The sequence below is a fragment of the Lissotriton helveticus genome, chromosome 5_1, assembly GCF_964261635.1.
Source record: "Lissotriton helveticus chromosome 5_1, aLisHel1.1, whole genome shotgun sequence".
Classification (NCBI taxonomy): Eukaryota; Metazoa; Chordata; class Amphibia; order Caudata; family Salamandridae; genus Lissotriton; species Lissotriton helveticus.
This window is the reverse complement of record NC_136065.1, coordinates 1,555,635,069-1,555,659,045: the sequence shown is the minus strand read 5'-3', so window position 1 is coordinate 1,555,659,045 and position 23,977 is coordinate 1,555,635,069. Positions and strand designations below refer to the sequence as shown.

Here is a 23,977-nt window from a genome sequence, read left to right as displayed (position 1 = left end):
ACAACCAAGATGGATCGCACACCGCTAGCCTCTCCTCCGGGTCGCCCCTTAGCACTCTGGTACATGTAGTGCATGTAGATGGACGAGTAAAAAGTAGTTCACCACAGTTGGTGCGAGTGGTTACTCGTTATCCCCAAGATCTCTGGACCCGAGACATGGCCCGGGTTTCGGGACAGTTTCCCTCGTCAGCAGAGCAGTGTTTGGCGTGGATGAGACGGCTGCCAAGTAACCGTCACAGGCCCTGATGCCTCTCCGGCGCGCAGGTGCGTCTCCAAGAGCTCGTCAGCTCAAGGCTCACGGGAGCCGTTTAAGTACAACCCAGATGGATCGCACACCGCTAGCCTCTCCTCCGGGTCGCCCCTTAGCACTCTGGTACATGTAGTGCATGTAGATGGACGAGTAAAAAGTAGTTCACCACAGTTGGTGCGAGTGGTTACTCGTTATCCCCAAGATCTCTGGACCCGAGACTGGCCCAAATTGGCTCCCTTGAGCCGACGGGCTCCTGGACGACGCACCTGCGTGCCGGTTCGTGCATCGAGGCCATTGACGGTTGTTTGGCGGCCTTCTCTTCCACCCCTAACTATTTTCTCTACTGATGAGGGAAGTTATCCCGAAACCCGAGCCATGTCTCGGGCGATATCCAAAAACCCGGGACATGTATCGGGTCTAGAGATCATCAGTTCTACAAGTACCTACTTGCACCCACTGGGGTGAACCACTCAAGAACTCCATGTACCAGAGTCCCTAGGGGCGACCTGGAGGAAGGGCTAGCGGTGTGCGCTCCATTGCGATTTCTTCTACAAATTGGCTCCCTTGAGCCTTGAGCCGACGGGCTCCTGGACGACGCACCTGCGTGCCGGTTCGGGCATCGAGGCCATTGACGGTTGTTTGGCGGCCTTCTCTTCCACCCCTAACTATTTTCTCTACTGATGAGGGAAGTTATCCCGAAACCCGAGCCATGTCTCGGGCGATATCCAAAAACCCGGGACATGTATCCGGTCTAGTGATCATCAGTTCTACAAGTACCTACTTGCACCCACTGGGGTGAACCACTCAAGAACTCCATGTACCAGAGTCCCTAGGGGCGACCCGGAGGAGGGGCTAGCGCTGTGCGCTCCATTGCGATTGCTTCTCCAGATGAGGACTGGGACGGCTCCAAGGACCCCCTTGTGTGGTAATGTGACTCCGGGCAGAATTGGGTAGATGACCTTCAAGATGCGGGTCAACTTGATGGGTCTTCTGACCCAGGGTTTGCCTCCCCGCCGCCTACTGTGGAGGAGGGAGCTTCCTACACTATGGTGTTACATTGGGTTGCGGAGGCTTCCCATTTCGACCTCCATACGGTGGCCCTTAAGACCAACCTCCTTACGGAGGTGCTCCAGATGGCGTCTACGTTGTCTGAGCCTCTGCTCCCTTTCAATGAGGCCCTCACCAAAGCCCTCTTGGGCACTTGGTTGCGGCCTCAGGAGCGCCAGTGGATAAGAACGTCGCTAGGCGTCATCGCACAGCGCCTGGTGATTCTGCCTTCTTGACCACTCCTGAGAGCCTGGTCATTCAGGCCTCGACTTTGCAGAGTGCCTTTCCCACGGCTCCGCCAGATAAGGACTCTAAGAGGCTGGACCAATATGGCAACAGGTTCTTCTCCTCCACCAGTTTGGGGTTGCGGTCGGTTAACACTGTCTGCTTGTCGGGCCGCTACTCCCACGCGGTGTGGGATTCGGTAGCAGAGGTCTTGCCTCTGTGTTCGGATGAGGTCCAGGCTGCCCTTTCCTGAGCGGTTGCGGAGGGCAAGGGTGTAGCGAAGTTTGACTTCAGGTGTGGTCTGGACACCGCTGATTCGTTGGGCAGGGCGATTTCCACGAATGTGGCGTTGCGGCGCCATGCCTGGTTGCGGTCTACCTGGTTTTCGCCAGATGTCCAGAGCTTGCTCATGGACATGCCCTTTGATGGCTCCCGCCTCTTTGGTGACCAGGCTGACAATGCCCAGGAGCGCTTTTAAGACTCTGAGCGAGCGGGTCAGTCCACTTCCACCCCCACTGCTTCCGCCTCTAAGCCTTCCTAATCCGAGCTTCAGGGAGCACCCCGTGGTGGGTGGCAGGGTATGTCCCCTACCTCGACGACTGGCTGTTGAAGGCGAGCTCGCCCCAGGCAGTCGTCACCCACCTCCAGACTACGGCTGACCTCCTGCATCTCCATCAACGTGCCGAAGTCGCACCTGAGCCCCTCTCAGAAGCTCCCTTTCACCAGGGCTGTTCTGGCTTCGACACTGGTTCGGGTCTATCCTCTCGAGCACCGAGTCTGGGATATTCAGGCTAAGATTCCACTCTTTCGGCCTCTATCCCGGGTTTTAGTCAGGATGACCCTCCGGCTTCTGGGCCTGAAGGCCTCCTGCATCCTTCTGGTGACACATGGAAGGTGGCACATGCGGGCTCTGCAGTGGGACCTGAAGTTCCAGTGGGCACAGCATCAGGGCAACCTGGCCGATCACGTCCAGATCTCGAGGGCGCTGCGCGACAGTTTCAGTGGTGGCTCCCGAATGGCGATTGGGTCACTGATGTCCGCGCGCATGGGTGGCGCCTAGGTACTCTCTGTGACGTCATCTCGGCGCCTACGATGCCAGATGCCAGTGACGGACGCTGGAGCGGCAGGATGCCACCTACTGGTGCGCAGAGGTACTACTAAGCAGAAAAACATCCGGATCCAGTCTGACGCCTGGGCATATTCTAAGGTAAGGGATCTATCACTAACTAATGTCTTTTACAGATATATTGTTACACAAGTAAGTAACTTGTGCTTAGTATCTAGTTATCTTAAAAAGACCCACAGCTGCATTTTGTTCTATCTACAATCAATTTCATACATAATATGTGCCTCCCATATGAAGTGCGTTCTTCTAGTCCAGATTAGAGCCAACTAAAGCGTGAACAAAGGTGCACTGAGTGGAATTTAGTAGGATTTCTAAAATCTTTTTAAGCATTCTGAAAGTGCCGAAACAGATGGCTGCTAATTTCCGTACCCGAATTTAAACGAGAGCTAGTTATCCAACCACATGCCCAGATTTGCTTTTACCATAGCTTTAGACTGAGGCTGGGTACCTAGGGACTCTGACCAACAGTCTAGGGACCAACAATTTAAATCATTACCAGCCACCATAACTTCTGTTTTTTCCTATTCAAACCGAATGAAGCCATCTATTTTGCTTCCTCTAAGTTAAGGTTTCAGCTCATATGATTTTTAGGTGCTTTTCAGGGGCTAAAGAAATGACAATCTGGGTATCATCAGTGTGCGAAACAAGTGAAAGACCAAAAGATTGAGCAATATCCCCAAGTGGGCAAACATACAATTTGAACAGCATGTGGCTTAACGAGGAGCCCTGCAGCACCCCACACTTGAGGTAGAGGCTGACTCAAAAGGTTTGTCGTGCACCTGGAAGCTCTGGTCTTCCAAAAAATGATAACCACTTCAAAGCCAAGTTGGTTACTCTTGAACTCCGTAATTTCTGTTACAAATCTGCATGATATACTGTATTGAATGCAGCACTGAAGTCTAATAAAATAACTGCTGAACCGCCTTGGTCCAAGGCAATTTTAAGATCCCCCCCCCCCGGAGCTGCCAAGTGAGCTGTTTCGGTACTGTGGCCAGAACCAAACCCACTTTGCGATGAAGATCATTCCCCTCCATGAAGGCTGTTAGTTGGTAGTTAAAATGTGCTTCTCTAATATCTTGCCCAGACCAGGAAGCATGGATATAGGCATGTAGTTTTCTGCTTAGTTCATGGTTCATATTAGCATAACAAAATCCATTTGTGGTACTTTGTAAGCAATGTTTCCTTTTGTAAGGATTTCAAAGCTGCGTTGTGGTTAAACTCTGCCATGCCGCTTCACTTTTGTTTTGGTAATGCTGTTCAGGGATCTGTGTGCTTAAGCTGTAATTGCGTTTTGACCTTTTAAAAAAAAAAAAAAAATCTAAACTTGTTGAAAAGTATTATCTGCTGAGCTTTTATGAAATCATTTGCAGTAAAAAACATAGGCGACTTTCAGTTTTGATCCCTGGCCTTTTCAGTAAGGCCAGGTTTTCTGTCCATCTCACTTGTTCTAATATTAAGCTGCAACTGACAGGTTTATGGGTATTGGTTCCTTAAGGTGGTTAAAGCTCATGCGTTACTAGTCTGGATTTGGTGTTCCATATATGCTGTATGTCTTGCAGTCCTATAGTTAGGAGCATTTTTGCTCAGTGTTTTTACATCTGCCTTATTGGAGTCTTTTCCTTCATCGTCTTTAAGTTTCTTTGATGTATAGTGCCCTTTCTTGTTGCTTAGACTTATAGCATTTCTGTGTGAAAAGATCAGCAGCCTTAGGTTAAGATCTACCGGGTGCATATGGTGGCTGTTTGTGCTGGGTAAAGATTTCTTAATTCACACACATAAATGAGCACCTAATCGTTGTGTTTATCTCCACAGTTGCTTGATGTAAGCTTGGAAGAGGAGGACCTAGAAGACTCACAGTGCCTGAGTGATGACACCGACACAGAGGTTACCTCGGAGGTGAGTGGTGAAGATGGAAATTGGTTACTTCCTTTTACTGTGTGCCTGAACCCAACTGATCCACTCTTGTTGTATTGCTGGCGTGCATGTGCAACCCTCTTGTGCATCTGTTTTTCTTTCTCAAAAGATATGTAATGCATAATATGTATCAAGGGTCTAGCTATGACCATGTAATTGAGTTGTGGGCACTGGCAGTGAAGTTGCATTTATTATCTGGTAAATAAGGAATCTTTGTGCCTTGTTGCAGACCAAATACTTCACGGTATTGTTGGTAGATTGTTCACACCCACAGTTTCTTGGGTCTCGCCTAGCGTTGCAGCGCATGTGCTTCTCGCTCGGCGAGACAAATAGTTAGAGAAAATATTTTAGAAAGGGGCTCGAAGCCCCGCCCCTTATTTTCATTGGCTGACGTCACCATATATGCTAAATAGTGGCCTGCCATTGGAAATGGGGTTTTGTAGTCTCTGCCCTTTCTCCTTTTCAGACGGCCCATCAGGACAGGCTTGTGTGCTTCACAGCTGTCGTGAAGCATTTTCATATCTTTGTTGGGCCATCTGTTTCTAGTTAGCATGGCCTTAGCGCAGCCATGCTAATTAGACACAGATGGCCCTCCTAGCATGGTCTTAGCGGGGTCGCTTTCGCGGCCTACTTGTTGTCAGGAGTTGTACACTGCAGAGCACACTCCAAAACAGTAGCTCGCAAATCGGACCACAATGAAATACAAACTTTGCCTGTCTCATCAGGGCGAGTAGCTGTGAGGAATGCCAAAAGTTTGCTTCGCTGTCGGGATACAAACACTATGCAGTCGTAGTTCTGCATTCCGCTTCGTATCACATACGTTGCTGGGAAGTATAGTACCATGTAATGTCACATGAATGCCAAGGGTGACAGATGCACAGTTCGTTTCCGGTCACGTGGGTTGTCGAAATGCTGGGAGTGTGTTGGTAGTCTATGAAGTTGCATGCACCTTAACCTTCTGTGATGCACATGCGCAGTGTTCCGGTTGTTGGCGGCTGTCTCTTGCTCTGCTCCACCCCGGTAACTGCTTAGATGGGCTATCGCCATCTTCGGAGAGGATTGCAGGGGCTGCGGGCAGGTAAGGGACTGCCCGTCCTTGTGGTAGTGGCGCTCGCTTAGCTGCTGTACCTCAGGGACTATTACATCAGGTGTGGACTGCCATTGCCCGTAGTGGGCTGTCATTGTTAGCGAGAGTCTCCGCAAACTTTTTGGTGGTAGGGGGTGCACTGTTGGGGGCGTGTCCAGTGGGCTGAGATCTGCCCCTAGTCTAGTCAAGTGTTGTTACAGTGGGTGGCACAGGTACAGTGGATGGCTCTCCACACCTTCTTCCTGCATTGCCTGACCCAGTTTCATAACCCTCACAGTCAGCACTGTCCACAGTGAGAGTGGTTCTCTCTCTCTCTCATTACTGCAGTCCAGGGCTTTAAGTGGTGGGTCTCTCAAAGGGGCGTGGCCAATGTAATTAAGGGCGTGGCTTAAAAACACTTAAACTAAAAAATCTGTGCTTAACCTAGTGTTCCGCCCGACTTTTATTTTGATGTTCCTGTCATTGCATCTAAATATATATGATACAAGTAACATCATACCTAGAAGAAGTCAGGACTATTCGCTTTGTCACTGGTTGTTGGTTGCATTAGATAAATAAGCAGCAACTATGGATTGTTGTATATAATATTGAAAAAGCTTCCACTTGGAGCCCTGGTGACATCAGGACTGTTGCTGCTCCCGAGTTTCAAAAAGAGAAGGGAAATCTAGAAAGAAAAAGAAATGACTCTTTAAAGGATTTCCCTTCCCCTACAATGCTCACCTAGCAGGAGGTCATGCCGTAACTTCTCCACTGGTGAGAAGTGAGCAGTGTGAACATGTGCACTTCGATGTGCCTGCGGTCACTGCAGTCTGGAAAAAACACGGACTGCAGTGACAGCAAGCACAGAACAGAGTCAGAAAGTTTTACACACTCCCTTGAGCCTGGGGTACTTACCTCCTCCTCCTCTAGCCAAGCACGACTCTCCATCCCCTCTCACCCCCGACACACGCAGCTCTCCCTTCACTCTTTCTTCACTCTCTTTCTTCACTCTCTCTCGCGCTTGTTTACCTCCTTTCTTTCATCACTTCTCCCATTCCCTCCCTCTATTTCATTTTACTCCGCCTGGTCCATCTTTCTTGCAGTCTCGATCTCTCCGTCTCACTCTTCTGTCTTCCCTCTCATGCCCTGCCACTCTCTGGCTTTGCATTCTCTCTACCTTGCACTGAAATAAAACACGTCTGTCCTTTTCCTGACCCCTCCCCCACCCACAGGGAGAGCTCAAGCAACCCCCCTGTCCTCTCTCTCCCTGTGGTTGTACATTTGTTTTTTAGATGGTAAAAGCCATATCTCCATCATCTCTGGCATGTTGCGTTTATTGCCTGCCTTTATCCTGACAGCTCACCATACATATACATTTGAACTTTCAGCCCCAAACCCTATATTTTTTCGCTTTTGTCCTGCGTCTGTGCTTCTCCCCCACTCCCCTCCATGTTGTGTTCGCCCTGGTGTGCTTCTCCCCACGTGTTGATTTCTCGCCCGTATACTTCCACTCAACAGCTCCACATTCCTCTCTCTCGCCTTAATGCTTTCACCCACTGTGAGAAAGTGCCATCTTTCTTGCCTTGGTATGCCCCCACTTTTTTTTTAATTGCGGATGTGCTTTGACTGAGTGTGCCCTGGGCTCCTGCCAACCACGTACCCACGGCCTGTGTTCCTTCCCTAAAACTGTACTGAAACATAACCCAATTTGCATCTATGGGCACTTGTCAGCCCCTAGTAGTTGGTACCCAGGGCATGGTGACCAGAGAAGACCCCTGAGGGCTGCAGCGCTTATTGTGCCACCCTCAGGGGCTCTGTACCCTGGCACCCACACACTGCCTTTGCAGGCTGAGTGCCTAAGTACAGAACTAAAACCAGAGTCGACATGGCACACGTCCCTGTGTGCCATGCCCACAGAACCCACTGCCCTGGCATACCTTAGTCACCCCTCTAGCTGGGTGCCCTATGCCAGAGGTGTGGGCACAGGTGCATGAGCCCTGTGCCCTTACAGTACCCAGGGCCATTCCTGGGCACTGTAAGTGGTGATGCCATTAAGAGTATATGGTGCTGGGAGGTTGGCATTACGAACTCCACAGCACCATAATGGCTACACTGAAGACTGACAAGTTTGGTATCAAACTTCTCAGCACATTTAACCCGCACTGATGCCAGTGTGGGATTTAATGTAAAATGCACCAGAGGGCATCTTAGAGATGCCCTCTGAAACCCTAACCTACAATCCACGTCTGGCTGAGTGGCTGCAGAGGTTGCCACACAACAGACATGTTGCTGGACCCCTGGGTAGGAGAGCCCCCGCTCTCCTGGGCCTGTAACAATGCACATCCTGGGCGAGGTGCTAGGTCTCCTCCCCCAGGATGGGCGGGGGGAAGCTTCAAAGGCATGCCGCCTCTGAGCTTCTCCAGACCATTTGCTGTACCCAGCAACCAGCCCCCACCAGTCCTGCCCCCCCACCCCCTCCTCTGGCAGGAAGACTGGCGGGAAAAACTACGTCAGGAAGGGGGTTGCCAGCCTGTGCCAACCCCCCCTCCCCCTCAGGGGGGGATACTAGGTGAAGCACGACCCCGGGATCCGGCCATCTTGAAGATGGGGAAACCTGCCCTATCACAGCTAGGCTCCTGCCCCCCCCCCCTGCCCACAGGAGAGAGGATCAGGCTAGGGGGAGTACCCACCCCAGGGCAGGGACCCATTGGTTCCTGTCCTTGCCCTACCTGTAACGCCCCTAAATTCAGGATTTAGGGGCTCCCTGAACCTTCCTTCCTCAGATCCCGATACGAAAAGATCAAGAAGTAGACCCGCCGTGCACCTGCTAACAGGACGACAACAACTGACTTGGCCCCAGCCCTACCGGCCTGATCCTGGAACCTGCTCCTGCTTTATACTGGCGACTCCTGCGGACAGCAACCTTGGGACACCCGGGGGACCTGCCTGCCTTGACCCTCTTGAAGACTGGGACTCCCATCAGCAGAGGCTCTGCTGCAACAACCCACCTGGTGCCAACCAGGAAGCTCCGGACGAGCCCACTCTGCACCCGCCGAGCCTGGGCCGGGCCCAACCGAACCAACACCACGAGGACGGCCCCCTGACGACTGGGACACGAAGTCCAGTGCCCAAAGACCCTCCTCGACGAACCAGCCGACGCCTGCAGACTCAGAACCAGGGGCCACCCCAACCGCGACCAGCAGAGGGTAAGCTTTTCCGAACACCCAAAGACACCCCTGCACCCGGCGCCCCACAGCCCCCTGTGCCTCCCCTTGGGGTACCTACCTGTGCTCCAAGATCCCAACTTACCTCTGGAAGTGTAGGTCGCCCCTGTAGAGTCTCCGTCCCCGAGCCTGCAGCCTTTGTTCCTTTTTTACCTTTCCCATTAGATAACATTGAGCGCCCGGCGGCTCAAAAGCACCCTGCACCCAGCCACCCGAGTGCCTCTGGCTGTGACCCCCGAGTCCTATCCTACTTCCTCCCTTGCCCTGAGCAAGTGACCAGGAGCCCAGCTCCCACAGCCGCGTGGCCTGCTAGCCAGCAGCCACCAACCGAAGGCCCCCCTTCCCTCATTGGATATCATTGGGCCTACCTACCTCTGCACCCGGCCGCCCCTGTGCTGCTGGGAGTGAACTAACTGTACTTGCCTGACCCTGGGGGACCCCTGAGTCTATGCCTAGAACCTTAACTTCACCAACCAAGTACTGACCAGGAAACCGGTAATTTACTTACCTGCCATTGGATAACATTGACTCATTTTGACTCGAAAAGTGTGAAGTTTTGAAATCTGAAAATATTCACATAAAATCAGCCAAATTCCGAAATACTCACCTGTGATCAGGGGAGAAGCCAGTGCTGTACCTTTCAGCTCAGTACTGAACCGCAAAAGTAATCTATAGCGGGGTTACTAGTAATCTGTATTTTCTCCATAGGTACCCATCGTCTGCTTTTCTATGGAATTTTTTCTAAGTGCCTACTTTTGAAAACTTGAAATATTCTTTAAGCGAAATACTGAAAAGCAATTACCTACCTGTTTTGAGTTAAGACCCCAGTGCTGGCCCTAGGAGACCAGTGCTGGGTTACAAAAGTAAAGCGATCGTACTATACCTGCAACCTGAATTTTCTCCCATTGAATAACCTTTTCAGATTTCCTTTGAAAAGTTTCTAAGTGTGAACTTTTAAAACCGCTTTATATTCATGAAAATTCACTACAGTAACTAAAACGTTTTTGCTAACCTGGTTTCATCTTAGACACCAGGACTGAATCTAAGATCTAGTCCTGGGACTACTAAAGTAATCTATATAGTAATCACCTGTACTTACATGTGGAAAACCCATTGAGCTCAATGCTATAGTGTGTTGTAGGATTGTGTTGCTTACTTTCAATACTGTATTAATTGTGTGCACAAACTTTATTGCTCCTTTGCAAAGTAATTACATGAGAGAACTCATAACAAGAAAAGTATATTTTTATAACTGTTGGTTCTAAAAATAAAACACCTATATCTGTGGATATAAAAACAATTGGCCTGGAGTTCAGTCCTTGAGTGTGTGAAACCTTTTGCTGACTGAGTGTGTACAACAAATGCTTCACACTGTCCTCTTGTACTGCCTTACGGCTCGACCAAGCTACCACTTTGGAGACTAAGGTCAGTTCTGACTTTAACCTCTGTTATACCTCTGGGGCCGGTGGACTCTATATACACTGTATTTCATTCTAGTCCAGTATATATATATATATAGAGCGACTTTCTCACACCCACCCTCCGTATTGCTTTCCCCATCCACGCCCTCTCTTGATCTTCAGGCTTTCCGTGTTGATTCTGCCCATATGTTGCTTCCCGCCCCCTCCTTCCCCCCCCCCAATATTCTTCTTTCCACATCAGAACACTTAATGTTAATTCTCCACCCTCACATTAAAAAAAACACATTTTGTTTATTTACTGACCCTACTTAGGTTGGTAAATAAACTGAAAAAGGGGCCACGCCATTTTGTAGGCAAACACATGCTTGTTGCACATGCCTACAAAATGATGCAGGTGGACGCGTTATAGTCCTTTTTAGGTCGAGCATTCGAAACCTCTTGTATATACTTTAGTACATACTTATATGTGTATGAACTGGCTAATGGAAGGTGTGAGATGTAAGTAGCTGGGGCATGTGTACCTGTTGGCTGGATGAGTAGGTAGAAACAGAGAAAAGTTGGGAAAAGCATGTTTGGGAGTCCACTGTAGTGTGCAAGATTCGAGATAAGTCATGGATAACATTTATATGTCAGTTTGTGTTTATTACATGAATTGGGTGACAGGGTAGTGCCTGAGCTTTGCAGTGCTTTTGCTGACCCAACGGGATCAGGCACCAGATTATCGGTGAAACTATAGAATTGTTGCAAAATGTTTAAGATGCGATTGTCAGATATTGCTTTTTATGACTGGCACATGCTGATGAGCTTTGCATGGGTCAACAGGAGGTAAAAGACATTGGTTTTTTTTTCCCTTCGTGAAGATTTAAGCAAGTAATGGCGTTGTAAAGGACAATAACATTTTCAATGCCAATAGCTCAAAACAATGTAATTGCGAGACCTTTGCATTGTAAATGCTTGTTTTAATTTCTAATGTGCCTTTAATTTGTACAAGAACAGAAATGCATTTCAGTTTTAATCTTGAATCTTTTCTGGATTCACTTGCATTGTTCTATTCCTCCATCTAGTGTCTGAATCCGAAATTGTATTTTGCAGTTCTCTTTTGTTGGTGGGCGTCATTCACCCTTTAGTGCCACGTCCCTCCTTGGATGATGTCAGACGTATGCCCCAGAAGCCCCTCAGGGTGGATGCCATATTCAAATTATTTTTTCCACAATTAGGTCTGGAGGCACTGTTGAGCACTCCAGAGTGGAAGAAGAGGAAGCGCATTTCTTTAAGAAACACCAAAAGATCGCTGTTTAATGGAAAAAGTAACACAGCTGTCATCCAACGTTGAGGGAAAATGCGAATCAACTTAACACTGAAAGTGGAACGATTCTTCCTAAAAAAGACCTCAGCCACGTGGGTTGCAGAATGTGAAACTGGTATGCATCCATGCTACCACAAGTTCGCCTAGAAAGATAGCTGTGAAGTCTTCAACCTCCGTTTAACAAAGGTTCACAGCACAGATGGGTGTGACGTGTGCACAGTGTCCCAGCCAATACCTTGAAGACCAAGGACGAAAACAAAGGTGGGGTCAATACGTCATGTCACAGACACAGAAACATGGTTCACACAAGGGCCTTGGGCTTCCTAGCCATGAGATAGTCCAAAAGGAAGAAAGAAAGCGTCAACAGGAGGAAGTCTCCAAAACCAAGGAAGTCATTGAGGTAGAGTGAGAAGATTCCAAAGAGGTTGTTAAAATACAGACACTAAGATGCACACTGTAACACCTCCTAGAGGCAAAGTGGAACAGAGCCACTAGCGATTGAGGGTAAGTTAAAACTCAGCAGCCCCACAGGTCAAAGTCGAAAGACTGTTGGTGTTAAACCTTCAGAACTGGCCTGACTCTCAAAGGGGATCAATGGAGGCTCATATAAGCAGTAAGAAGGAGTTATAGACCTACCAAACTCCTGCAATATTTCAGAGGGAGAAAACCTATGAAGAGGAACAAACCTAACTGGCACCTCCGTTAACATCTGAACCTCAAGAGGAACCGGTGGAAGATTCTTTTCGAATACAGGGGAGCCTAGGAAAAGGTCATATTTGAGCAGGTTAAATTCCAGCAGCTGCAAACAACCCCAGAGGCATGGCAAGACCTTTACACCAGTTCACCTGAGGAAGGGAATCGACACATACCCTTTGAAGCCTTTATCTCCCAACAGCATAGCCGTACACAATGCCCTAGTGAAAAAAGCAGCAGGCATATATGGAGTCCAGTTAGAAGATCAACATCCTGCTGGAGACACCACTGCCTTCACAAAAGATGAATTCAGGTTATTTATTTGGGAGTAAAGCGCTCTATCACTATAGTTGGAGTCTCTTGGCGCCGAGAGATGCTGCAGCCCAAAGGTAGAGCTGCATGCTTATAGGCTAGTGCTAAAAAAGCAGATTTGAAATGTCCTCCAACAAAATAACACTGGTAAAGAGCAAATTTCAATAAGAGTAGAATTCCAGCGGATTGTTCCCAAAACCTGGAAAGAAAGACCACCCACAGTAAGTTCCTTCCTATGCTGCCCAGTGTGCTCAACCCCCATGTTTTACCTCCACCAAGGGGCAAGATCATATGTTCAGCCCTAACTAGCATAGGATATATGGAAATTGGCCATTCAGAGAGAATAACACTTGTGGTAATACACCTATCAGGGGTGGAAAAACCTAAAACGGACATGTTAAGAAGACAACTCATCATCTGAGTGGGAGCCAAAACAAGAAATAGTGGAGCGAATCTTTCATAGGTGGGACAGTCTCTTAAAATTCATAGCTTGTTGTGGACTCATCGAAATTTAGAGGATGAAGCTGAGTTTGTTCAAGGAATTTAAGCTGGTGACTGTGCAGAGCTGTTTCCAAGATTTCTTACATTGCACATCTAAATGAGATATATTTAGTTTATTAACCGAAACTTTTGCAACTTCCTCATACATTTAACTCCCAACAATTCCGTCTGTGTATCTTTACTTCAGCACCCCATTCACCTGCCCATCAAAACAATTGTGATATTTCAATGCAGAAATTGCATTTGTGCCTATTTCTGGAAGTTAATACGGCACAAACTTCACTGGGTATATGGTGAGAAAACCACCAATCTTCATTTCTACCTCTCCATGCCCCTGATGTTCTGTAACCACTTTACAAGCCATTGCTGAGACCCTTTTTGTAGCAACGTATCATTTACCGAACTCCTTATTCTGCTGCAGTGGCAAGAACAGCACCCCAAACGCCAGTCTGCCTTCACAATATGTTCAGTAGCAATAGTGATATATCACTACAAAAGTATATAAAGAAAGAGTTGCTGGCATTAAGAAGTGTGGCCATAAACACAGGAGAGAGTTTACTCACTTAATTTAATTATTGTTTAACTCCTGGTTCGTAACTGAGATCCATTTGTTTGAAGTTATCTGTTCGAGGAATATGAGCTGTAGATCGCATACTTTTGCATAGATCGCCATCTTCTGTTGGTCTTCGATTTTTTCACTTTGTTATTGTAGAAGTCTTTGTTGTCACGAGATAGGTGATTCCTCCTTTGGTTAGTAGTGCGCATGGGCATCGACTCCATAACCAGATTGTTTTTTTCCGCCATCGCGTTCGGATGTAGTTTGCTGTGCTCTGGGTAGGTGTCGTTTCGATTCCCCTTCGATGCAAAAGCTCTCACCGCTCGACGGTATTGTTTTGATTGCGATCTCCCGACGCATATCCACTTTCCAAAGACATTTTCGAGTCCAGTCATCAACGTGGGCCGTTAGGCCGATCGGCGCCATCAACCAGCATATAGAAAGGAATCCATTTAAAAAATGCAAGTGTGGGGCAAAATTCCCACACTCAGATCTCCACGAGGTCTGCAACCTTTGTCTCTCTCCAGAACACGAGAGTCGACACTGCCAGGCCTATGATTTTTTAAGGTCCAAGAAGGCTATACATGATCGCCGGGCTCGATGCCACAAAATGTCTACATCAACTGTCTCGGCGCCTGTAAACATCTTCAATGCAGGCCCGACGATCCGGAGACAGGAGCTAAACAAGTCAGCGTCTCCGAAGCAGACGATTCAGACTCCGAAGATCAGTCAATTACTCCAGGTCAATGAACCTTGAGTACTGACGTCGACGCCTTGGCCTCGAAAAAACTCAAGGCTCCGGTAACACCTTCACCTTCCGGTCTGGGTCGACACTGTGATAATGCTTCAGAAGCCCCGCTTCCTGGCCCGGCTCCAAAGCCCACTAAGCCTTCAGGCAGCTCGGGATCGAGCCAGTCACATCACGGTAACCGAAAAACCGTCTTCTGCACCGAAACATAAGCCCAAGGTACCATCGACTCCAGACTCTTCGGCACTGAAATCAAAACCCAAGGTACCAGAATCTTCGGCACCGAAGCAAATCCCATCCAAGACTTCGGATCCGAAAAAACAGCCTAAGTCTTCGGAGTTAAACACCACCTAAGCAGAAGGACTCAAAAACTCCTCCTAAAGCTAAGGAAGATATGCCAAAACACCACTCGAAGCCCAAATCCTCGGCGCGGAAAAAAGACAGTGAAAGAAACACCTGAGATACCCTCAAAGAAAAAAAACTCAGCCACTTCACCTATGAGGCCTTTTTCTCCACATCCACAGCTTCCAGTCATTATACCTTCTCCAGCACACTCTCCATTACCTCCTCTATCACCTGCACCACAAGACGATGATGAGGATTTAGGAGTGGTGATGAAGACATAAACCCACCACATCAAGATACAGATACTGATGATGACACCCACAGTAGTCCACCTCATGACTCTTGGGAAGATTATAATGTCCCAGATGTACCAGCCTCAAAAACAACAAATACCCTCCATTTGCTTAAAGGGATGATTAAGCATGCACCTGAGGGTTTTAAAGACCCTGTCAGAGCTTGGGTACTCAATCCTAGAATTGAGAAAAAATACAAACCAGCTCCAAGCGTCCAGCGTACATTAAAGGTCAGCTTCCTCTGGACTCATTGGTATTGGCAAATGCCCGTAAACAGGCAAATTCCCAAACCACAGCTTATGCACCTCTGCCAGACAGAGTCTAAACTACTAGATGCATCGGGTAAAAGAATTGCGTCCCAGGAGGCAAACTTCTGGTGTATCGCCAACTCACAAGCCTTACTAGCAAGGTATGACAGGGCTCACTACGATGACCTTGACCAATATAAGACCAAGTCAAACAATTTTATACAGGAGGGAAAATTAATTACAAATACCTCAATTAAATGTGCCCTGGATGCCACAGATACAGCATCACGCACAATTAATCCAAGTGTGTTACTAAGCAAGAGGTACAGTCTACCATCCTCAATCAACCCTTGGATCAAGAACACTTATTTGGGCCTACTGTGGACACATCTTTAGAAAAGATGAAAAGGGACACAAACAGCCACATCTATTGGGGCCCTACAAGCAACAACTAATAGAGGTTCCTTTCGTCACTGCTCTTATAGCTCTCATAGCTCTCATAAAAGCGCCGGGACACTCCTCGGAGTAGCCGAGCGCTATATAAAACACCACCTAACATAACATTAACATTATAGGGACATCTCCAAGACAACTTGCACAGAAAACACCTCTTCAACATACAAAAGCCCAACCCAAACTTCCCCTAATAGGGGATATTTTAGAGGGACTTACAGAGGCAATAGCAACCAGGGCAGAGGACGTGGTTCTAACACCCGTAACTCCCCCACCACAAAACAGTGACTTACCTCCACTCCACCTAGACCACTCCACTCCAGTCTGGGGAAGACTATCACAGTTCCTATCTGTCTGGAATTCCATCACCACAGACAAGTGGGTAAGAAAAAGTATCCAGTATGGTTATTGCCTGGAACTTAATTCTACCTCCCAGCCCCACACACCTCCCAAACAACGTCCAATGTCCACAGAATATCTAACGCTTCTCAAGAAGGAGGTTCTCGCTCTCTCAAAAACGTGCAATAGAACTGGTTCCCCAACACCAGCAAGATACAGGACTTCACTCCCTTTATTTCCTCATTCCCAAAAAGGACAGCGGCAGCACTCTCCGGCCAATATTAGACCTCTGACCATTAAACCTGTACATACAATCCGACCATTTCCACATGGTCACTCTTCAACAGGTCCTCCCATTACTCCAACAAGGCGATTTCCTTACCACTCTAGATCTCAACGACGCCTATTTCCACATTCCTATTCACCCTGCTCACAGGAGATACTTGCGGTTCGTAGTGGACGGACAAAATTACCAGTTCAAAGTCCTTCCATTCGGGGTCACAACAGCACCCAGAGTCTTCACAAAATGTCTTGCAGTGGTGGCAGCCCACTTAAGAATACAACACATTCACGTGTTTCCTTACTTAGATGACTGGCTCATAAAAGCCAAGTCACGCAGCGATTCTGTACAACAAACACACAACACAATCCAGCTGCTGCACAACTTAGGATTCACAATAAACCTCACCAAGTCGCATCTCCAACTATCCCACACCCAACAGTATCTAGGTGCAACAATAGATACTTCCAAAGCACTTGCATACCCCAATCCAGCCAGGATAGCCAGTATGCAAGCACTCCTAGCAAAATTTCAACTGCAACACTCACTACCAGCTCTGGCTTTCATGCAGCTAATATGGATGATGGCCTCTTGCATCTTAATTGTCCATATGCAAGACTCCATATGCGTCCATTACAAGAATGTCTAGCACAACAGTGGAACCAGGCTCAGGGTCAACTTACAGATCTGGTGTTGGTGGACATCCGCACATATCGCTCTCTGCAATGGTGGAGGACACAAAATCTTTCCAAAGGGCGGCCTTTGTTAGACCCGGTTCCATAAATAATGCTAACAGTGGACGCGTCGCTCACCGGCTGGGGAGCACACCATTCAAGGTATGTGGACCCCTCAATAAAAACTCCACATCAATCACCTGGAGTTACTGGACATATTTCCCGCCTAAATTCATTCAAAAATATCTCCTAGGCAAAACTGTCCTTGTCTATACGGACAACATGACAACAATATACTATATACAAAAACAGGGGAGACACACTCTGCAGCTTTCACATCTAGCACAAAGCATTTGAAGATGGGCCATTCCTCAAAAGATCTACCTCTTATCAAAGCATCTACTTGGGATACACAATCAAATTGCGGATCTGCTCAGTTGGCAGCACATCAGATTCACGAATGGGAACTTCATCTGCAAGTTTTTCATCCGTTTTTTCAAATGTGGGGCCACCCAGACAAAGATCTGTTTGCCACACCTTTAAACAAAAATGCCCAAACACTTTTCCGCCTCTCCCGCTCATTCCGTTACTGGTGCACAAGCTCAAACACCAGTCTCTCACAATGATCCTGGTTGCTCCAACATGGGCCCGACAACTGTGGTTCACGATACTGCTGGAACTCTCAGTAGTTCCACACCAAAAGCTGCACCTTTCCCCAAAGCTTCTCACAAAGAACCATGGAGAGATAAGAAACTCAGAACCAGCTCAACTGAATCTAGCGATCTGGCTCCTGAAGTCTTAGAGTTTGGTTACATCAATCTCCCACCAGACTGTATTAATGTCATTAAAGAAGCTAGACGTCCTACCACTAGGGCATGCCTTGCAGCTAAATGTAAAATATTAGTTATTTACTGCAATAACAACACAAACAATCCGTTGGATGCTTCAACTCAAAACATTATCTGTTATCTCTTGCATCTACAAAGATGTAATCTGGCATACACATCCATACGATTACATCTTGCTGCTATAGCAGCTTACTTACTTAACAGACAACACTTGCCATTCTTTAGGGTACCTCCCATCAAAGCATTCATGGAAGGACTTAAAAGGATAATTCCTCCCAGAATTGCACCCTCTCCAGTATGGAATCTAAATATTGTCCCTTATTAGGCTCATGGGTCCCCCATTTGAACCTTTACATAAATGTGAGTTACAGTTCCTCACATGGAAAGTAGCTTTCCTTGTGGCCATCACATCTCTCAGAAGAGTAAGTGAACTCCAGGCATTAACCATACAAGAACCATTTTTGCAAATACAGCACAACAAAGTGGTTCTTGGGACAAACCCTAAATTCTTAACTAAAGTAGTTTCAGCTTTCCACCTGAACCAGTATGTTGAGCTCCCAGTATTTTTTCTTCAACCAGACTCAGTAGCTGAACGGGCTCTTCATACGCTTGACGTCAAAAGGGCGATTCTTTACTACATTGAAAGGGCAAAAAGCTTCAGAAAAACGAAACTTTTCTTAGCTTTCTCACCACCACATAAAGGCAATCCTACATCAAGGCTGGATTTGCCAGGTGGGTCGTTCAATGCATTCAAATATGCTACCGAAAAGCAAAACGTACATTAACCATTCCCCCTAGAGCGCATTCCACATGCAAACTAGGGACCTCCATGGCATTCTTAGGAAACATCGCCCTGGATGACAATTGCAAAGCCTCAACATGGTCTACACCGCACACTTTCACAAAACACTACAAGCTAGTGTGGGCCAGGCTGTACTAAGAACACTTTTTCAAATTACTGCAACACATACAGGTAGCCATCGCTAACAGGGTAACTGCTGTATAGACTATGCAAAAGTATGCGATCTACAGCTCATATGCCTCGAACGGAAAATGCTTCTTACCAGTATGCATCTGTTCTTGGCATGTAGAGCTGTTGATCCGCATAGGCCCACCCACCTCCCGGACACCTATATGTGTTGCAGTACTATCTTACTTAGATACATTACATATCTTTCTATTTCTAACTAACTCCATTATCACCCTTTATGGCAAAAACAACTTGGGGATGGAGTCGATGCCCATGCGCACTACTAACCAAAGGAGTTCTCTATCTCGTGACTGCAAAGACTTCTACAATAACAAAGTGCAAACATCTGAGCCCAACACCAGATGGCGATCTATGCAAAAGTATGCGAATCTACAGCTCTACATGCCAAGAACAGATGCATACTGGTAAGTAGCATTTTCCTTTCATGTAATGTTCATACCACACTGTTGGACATAAAATAGGAGTGGTGTATGCCTTGCTAATTTCAATTATTTGAATCGGGGTCTACCATTGAAACTTGGAGCATTTATGATGTATAATGAATCTACTTTCACATGTAGTAAGCCTAAGTCTGTTTGTAAACTTTTTCCATACAGTGTAAGAGGATAGCACTTTTAACGTACGCTTTCTCTTTCCCACAATTTGCTCAGGGATGCTGGCAATGCACCAAGTGTAAGAAATTTAACTCTCCGATCAAGCGATACTGCTTCCGCTGCTGGGCCCTGCGCAAAAACTGGTATCTTGATTGTCCTAAACTTGCACATTCCCTGTCCACGTCAGACATCACTGCCAAGTTGGGAGAAAAAGAAAACGATGAGGGGATTGACATCCCAGACTGCCGCAGGACCATATCAGCTCCAGTTGTAAGGCCCAGAGACCAGCAACCTCTCCAGGATAGACCCAGATTGGTCTGTGTTGAGTCTGAATCGCTGGACTTGGCGCGTCCTGTCTATGCATCTCTTGGCACATCCAGGAGCCATAAGAACATGCTGACTCTGAGCCAGAAGTCTGAGGAACAGCAGAAAGAGGAGGAATTGGCCCTCTTGGAGTCCACCAAGTCAATTCTAGAGCCTTGCCTGCTCTGCCAACGCAAGCCACGCAATGGAAACATTATACATGGCAGGACAGCCCACTTAGTCGCGTGCTTTCTCTGTGCCAAAACATTGCAGCGGGGTGGACAGCCCTGTCCAGTTTGCCAGAAGCAAATCCAGATGGTGGTTAAAACATTCATCGCTTAGCTGTGTGTCTGCAGAGAAATGGAAGCTGTCTTGAGTCACTGCCAGGAGCAGGAAGGTGTAACAGAAATGGGCCACACAGTACCTCATAACTGCCACATCTTGATTTTATCCCTGACATCCCAAACACCTGAGGCATTGCTTTTTAGTATTTGCGGCCTGTTCCAAAAACCTGTTGCATGTTTACAAGTTGTAGTGTTATCCATCGAAACGAGTGCTGCCTAGAATTCGGTCGTGTAAAGTTTGGATCACGCAGAGCTGCATCCCCAAGCATTGCAACTTGTTTGGCTATCTGTCCTGTAGAGTGGATCAAATTTGTTTGCCCTGATACTTAGTTTGCATTTCACCGTCTTCTCTGGTATAGCTCAGTGTTTCAGAAAACCTATCCTGCACTCACTGCCCACCTCAGAATACACTGTGCTTGTTGTCACTGTCTGGGAAGCAGTCATTAGGTATTAGCACTAGGATGTTATCGGGTGATTCTGGAGGCCCAGCCCAGTTTGTAGTGTTCACTTTTAATACATTGACCCATGGAAAGTGCTTTGCATTTATGCATTTATGTAGTACTAAAACCAAACTTTATCAAAAAATGTCTTTTTGACCAGCGTAGCATGCTGGCCAATCGAAATAGTTCCCTTTTGAGGTATTTAAATCAAACATTTTGAGTGCTAGTGGGATACATACAACATTACATTTTCACAAGTTTGTGAGAGGGTAACATTATTTAGACTATCAGTACTCAAACCTTTCGGGCAAAGCATGAAACATGAAAATGTTATTAGATGGCACAACAGCATGCATCACAAAATCAAAAACCCGCTGGAAGTAAGCAATTGACTTTAAATCTGGCATTGGCCACCCATTAAATGCCCCGCCAGTGAATGAATGGGACGCTACTTTATTTCTATATAATCTAGGACCCTCCACATTGTTTGTGTATGGACGTTTGCTGTGTTGGCTTGTTCACCTTTGCTCTATTCTTCTCCATTTACAGTGCCATTTCTCTGCAGGGCCACTGTCACCCTTACCAATGAGAACAGCTATCACTGCCAAACTGTCGGAAGTACAGATACCGTGAAGTGTCTTCACAGCATAGTGTGTTTGAGCAACTTCAATACCAAGACCTGAATATGCGGATCCTTTTTTTATCACGTGTTTCCTGTTTACCAGAATATGTAATGTTTTTGTTATTACCAAGTATGCTTTTGACGTTTCAGCATCAGCTCATTGGCTCACAACTGCCTCAATGGTGGCTTTCCTAGTGATTGCCAGAATGTCTTGGAAAGAAGGCAGACTGTGACATAGCATGCAAGAAGTGACTTTAAATTTTGTTAAAGAAAGGCGATGTAAGATTGTTGTGCTTTGAGGCACCTGTTCTACTCCTTACAGATGCCAAATGTACCTTTCAGGTCCCGAAGTCAGTGTTTTTCTCTCCCTCTTGTTTCTGTGGACCTGAAGGTAAACTGAGCACCTTGCATGTACTTGAGAATGCCTCTAGCCAAGCAGGCGATTTCTCACCATAATGCACTTCCATGTACTGCTCTTGCTTCTCTATTCAGCCTCTGGGATGTGTGGTGAATGACTCCAATACCTGGAACACCCTCTTTGCTGGATTCCATGCCATACATAAAAGTTTGCAGTTTTTTTTATTTAGTAATTTGTTGGAAGACGGTACATGGGATAGCAAGTTCGAATCTATGGTTTGGACATAAAGCAATGCAACATATTGTCTTCAAAGCACATTGATTGCAGATTGTTCAGCTCCTGTTTCTGCTGAAATTCTGAGCATTGCAACTCCTTGTTTTTTCATGCAGAATAATGCAAAGTAGCTGAGCAGAGTTGTTTATAATGTAATCTGTCCTTCGGAGTTGATTCTCTTGCCTTCTGGATGATGGTTTGGGCAGTAGCACTAAGCTCAGCTTTTTCACTGTACAATATGTTCTCCCAAATGGCTCATCGCAGCACAGCTTTATTGAGCATCTCCTCAGCACTTTTGATATACTTGCATCTGAAGCATAAACACATACAGCCGCAGAGCTGTAACCCACTTGGTAGGATATGCTTTTATATATACGAGAAATTGGTAATGATCAGTATTGCTCTTCGTTTGTATGACCATGACTCCCTCCTCCCCAACCACATCCCCAGGTATTGCAATGTGTGCAACCTTAGCATGTGTGATGAAACCTCATTAAGAAGGAACCGTGACTAAGAACAGTTAAAAGTAAGCAATTGGATGGACTAATACGGCCTGACCACCTAGTATCTGTTCTCCTCCTGCCAAAACAACCTAATCCCTACATTCTCTAGCCTATCTCCTACTGTACAGATCGGCTCATTCAAGTCCCTATGGGGGAGAGGTAGCCTGAAAGTGTCACTGGAAAAGAGTTGTCCTTGTCTTGTAATAAAAAGTAGAAGTTGCAAACTACAAGTGATATGGAGTATGCAGTGCTTCGCAGGCACCCTGTCCCCAACATAAGGTTCATAACCTTTTTTTTGGTGTATAACTGTGGTGTAAATCAGAATTCATATACGAAAGGGGAATATGCACACTTGCACAATCATCTAAGTGAAATATGTTTTTAAAGTTTTACTGCACCGGGTCGTATTGCTGTGGCTAGAGCTTTGCGCAGGAATCATGATGTCCAGCTGCCATCCCTCTGCCCCCTCACTACCATTATTTTCTGGGAGATATTGGACTTCCATTTCAATTAAAGTCCATTGTGTGGCAGTGTTTTTTTTGCCCCTGCTATTTGATGAGGCTGGACCACCCACAGCTTTGGCTCCGTAATACAGTAGTCAGATTTGCTTTGACTCAAGCTCCTATGCGTTCATTTGCACCACTTTGAAAGCACTTGGTTTTACTGAATTGTTTGTTTATTGCATTTGTTCTGCAGACTGAGCAAGTGTGATTTGTTGTTATAGGGTGCATTAAATTATATGCACCTTTTGCAAACTAGTTTCTTAATGATTTCTGCTGGGTGGCCTACATTAATTACTAGAGAATAGACTATGGAATCCTGATTTCCTGGTAATCGTTCTCTCCTTGGTATTAATAGTATTTAGATCAGTGAAATGACGTGTACATGTCCGTGGTTGCACCCAGGAGTTGGAAGGCCCTTCTCATCATCCTCTGGACTCAATATCATGCCGTATAACGTTAGCTGGTTCATGAATGGTGTATACACTATGGCTTTTTCCTCAGTGTTATTATAGCTGTTCCCTGAAGCCTGAAAAACTGCCAGCCCTGTCCCTTGTTGATAAGGCAGCGACGGCTGGCTAGGCCTTGCCGGCACACCTTTGGTATTGGGTATGGGCAGCAAGCAAGTACATGTTACTTTTCCTGTAAACACAGAGAGGTGCCTCTTTCTCCAGGACTCCCTCTTGAAGTGCCACAACCCTCCCGGCTGAGCTCACAGAAAACAAATCGTTTTCCTATGGTTCCTCCAGTTTCATGTCTGCGCTATCTCAGCTTAAGTGTCCGGAGAACCGGTTAACCACCCTTCTCTCCCTGACTGCCAACTTCTGTTCGGACCAAATGGATATGTGCACTACTTAAACCAGTCTACTGTATGTTGTATGTTACATTGATAAAAGCTCTTGCAAGTTTAAGTTCATTTTACATGTGATTGATGTGTGACACACAAACCTTGAAGGATTGTTTTCGTGTGTGCTGTGTTGACCTGAAGTTTGACTAAAAGCTTGAGAGCTGAACAAGTATTCTGTGTAGTGTCTGGGTGAGGGAATTGTGTGTTTGAAGCAAATTTAGTTGTCAATGTCATGTAAGTAGCAGGACGATCGTTCCAAAGTTTTCTGGCCAGAAGGGCAATGGAATGCTCATCTTTCCTCACCTGCTTGATCCTAGGAATTGTTAACAGTTGTG

At 46.7% G+C, this 23,977-nt stretch overlaps 1 protein-coding gene across 6 annotated transcripts in view; it reads left to right on the top strand.

Moving 5' to 3' along the window:
- Nucleotides 1-23,977, top strand: part of MDM4 (MDM4 regulator of p53) — a 373,509-nt gene that overhangs the window by 314,645 nt on the left and 34,887 nt on the right. For 4 of the 6 annotated variants that reach the window (XM_078644638.1, XM_078644636.1, XM_078644639.1 and 1 more), the window contains 2 exons: nucleotides 4,460-4,543; nucleotides 19,510-23,808. In XM_078644638.1, the coding sequence (XP_078500764.1) occupies nucleotides 4,460-4,543; nucleotides 19,510-20,097 (672 nt within the window). In that variant the 3' untranslated portion in view covers nucleotides 20,098-23,808. Of the gene's footprint in view, nucleotides 1-4,459; nucleotides 4,544-19,509; nucleotides 23,809-23,977 lie in introns of those variants that run through there. The other 2 variants (XM_078644641.1, XM_078644640.1) reach the window with 2 other exon arrangements.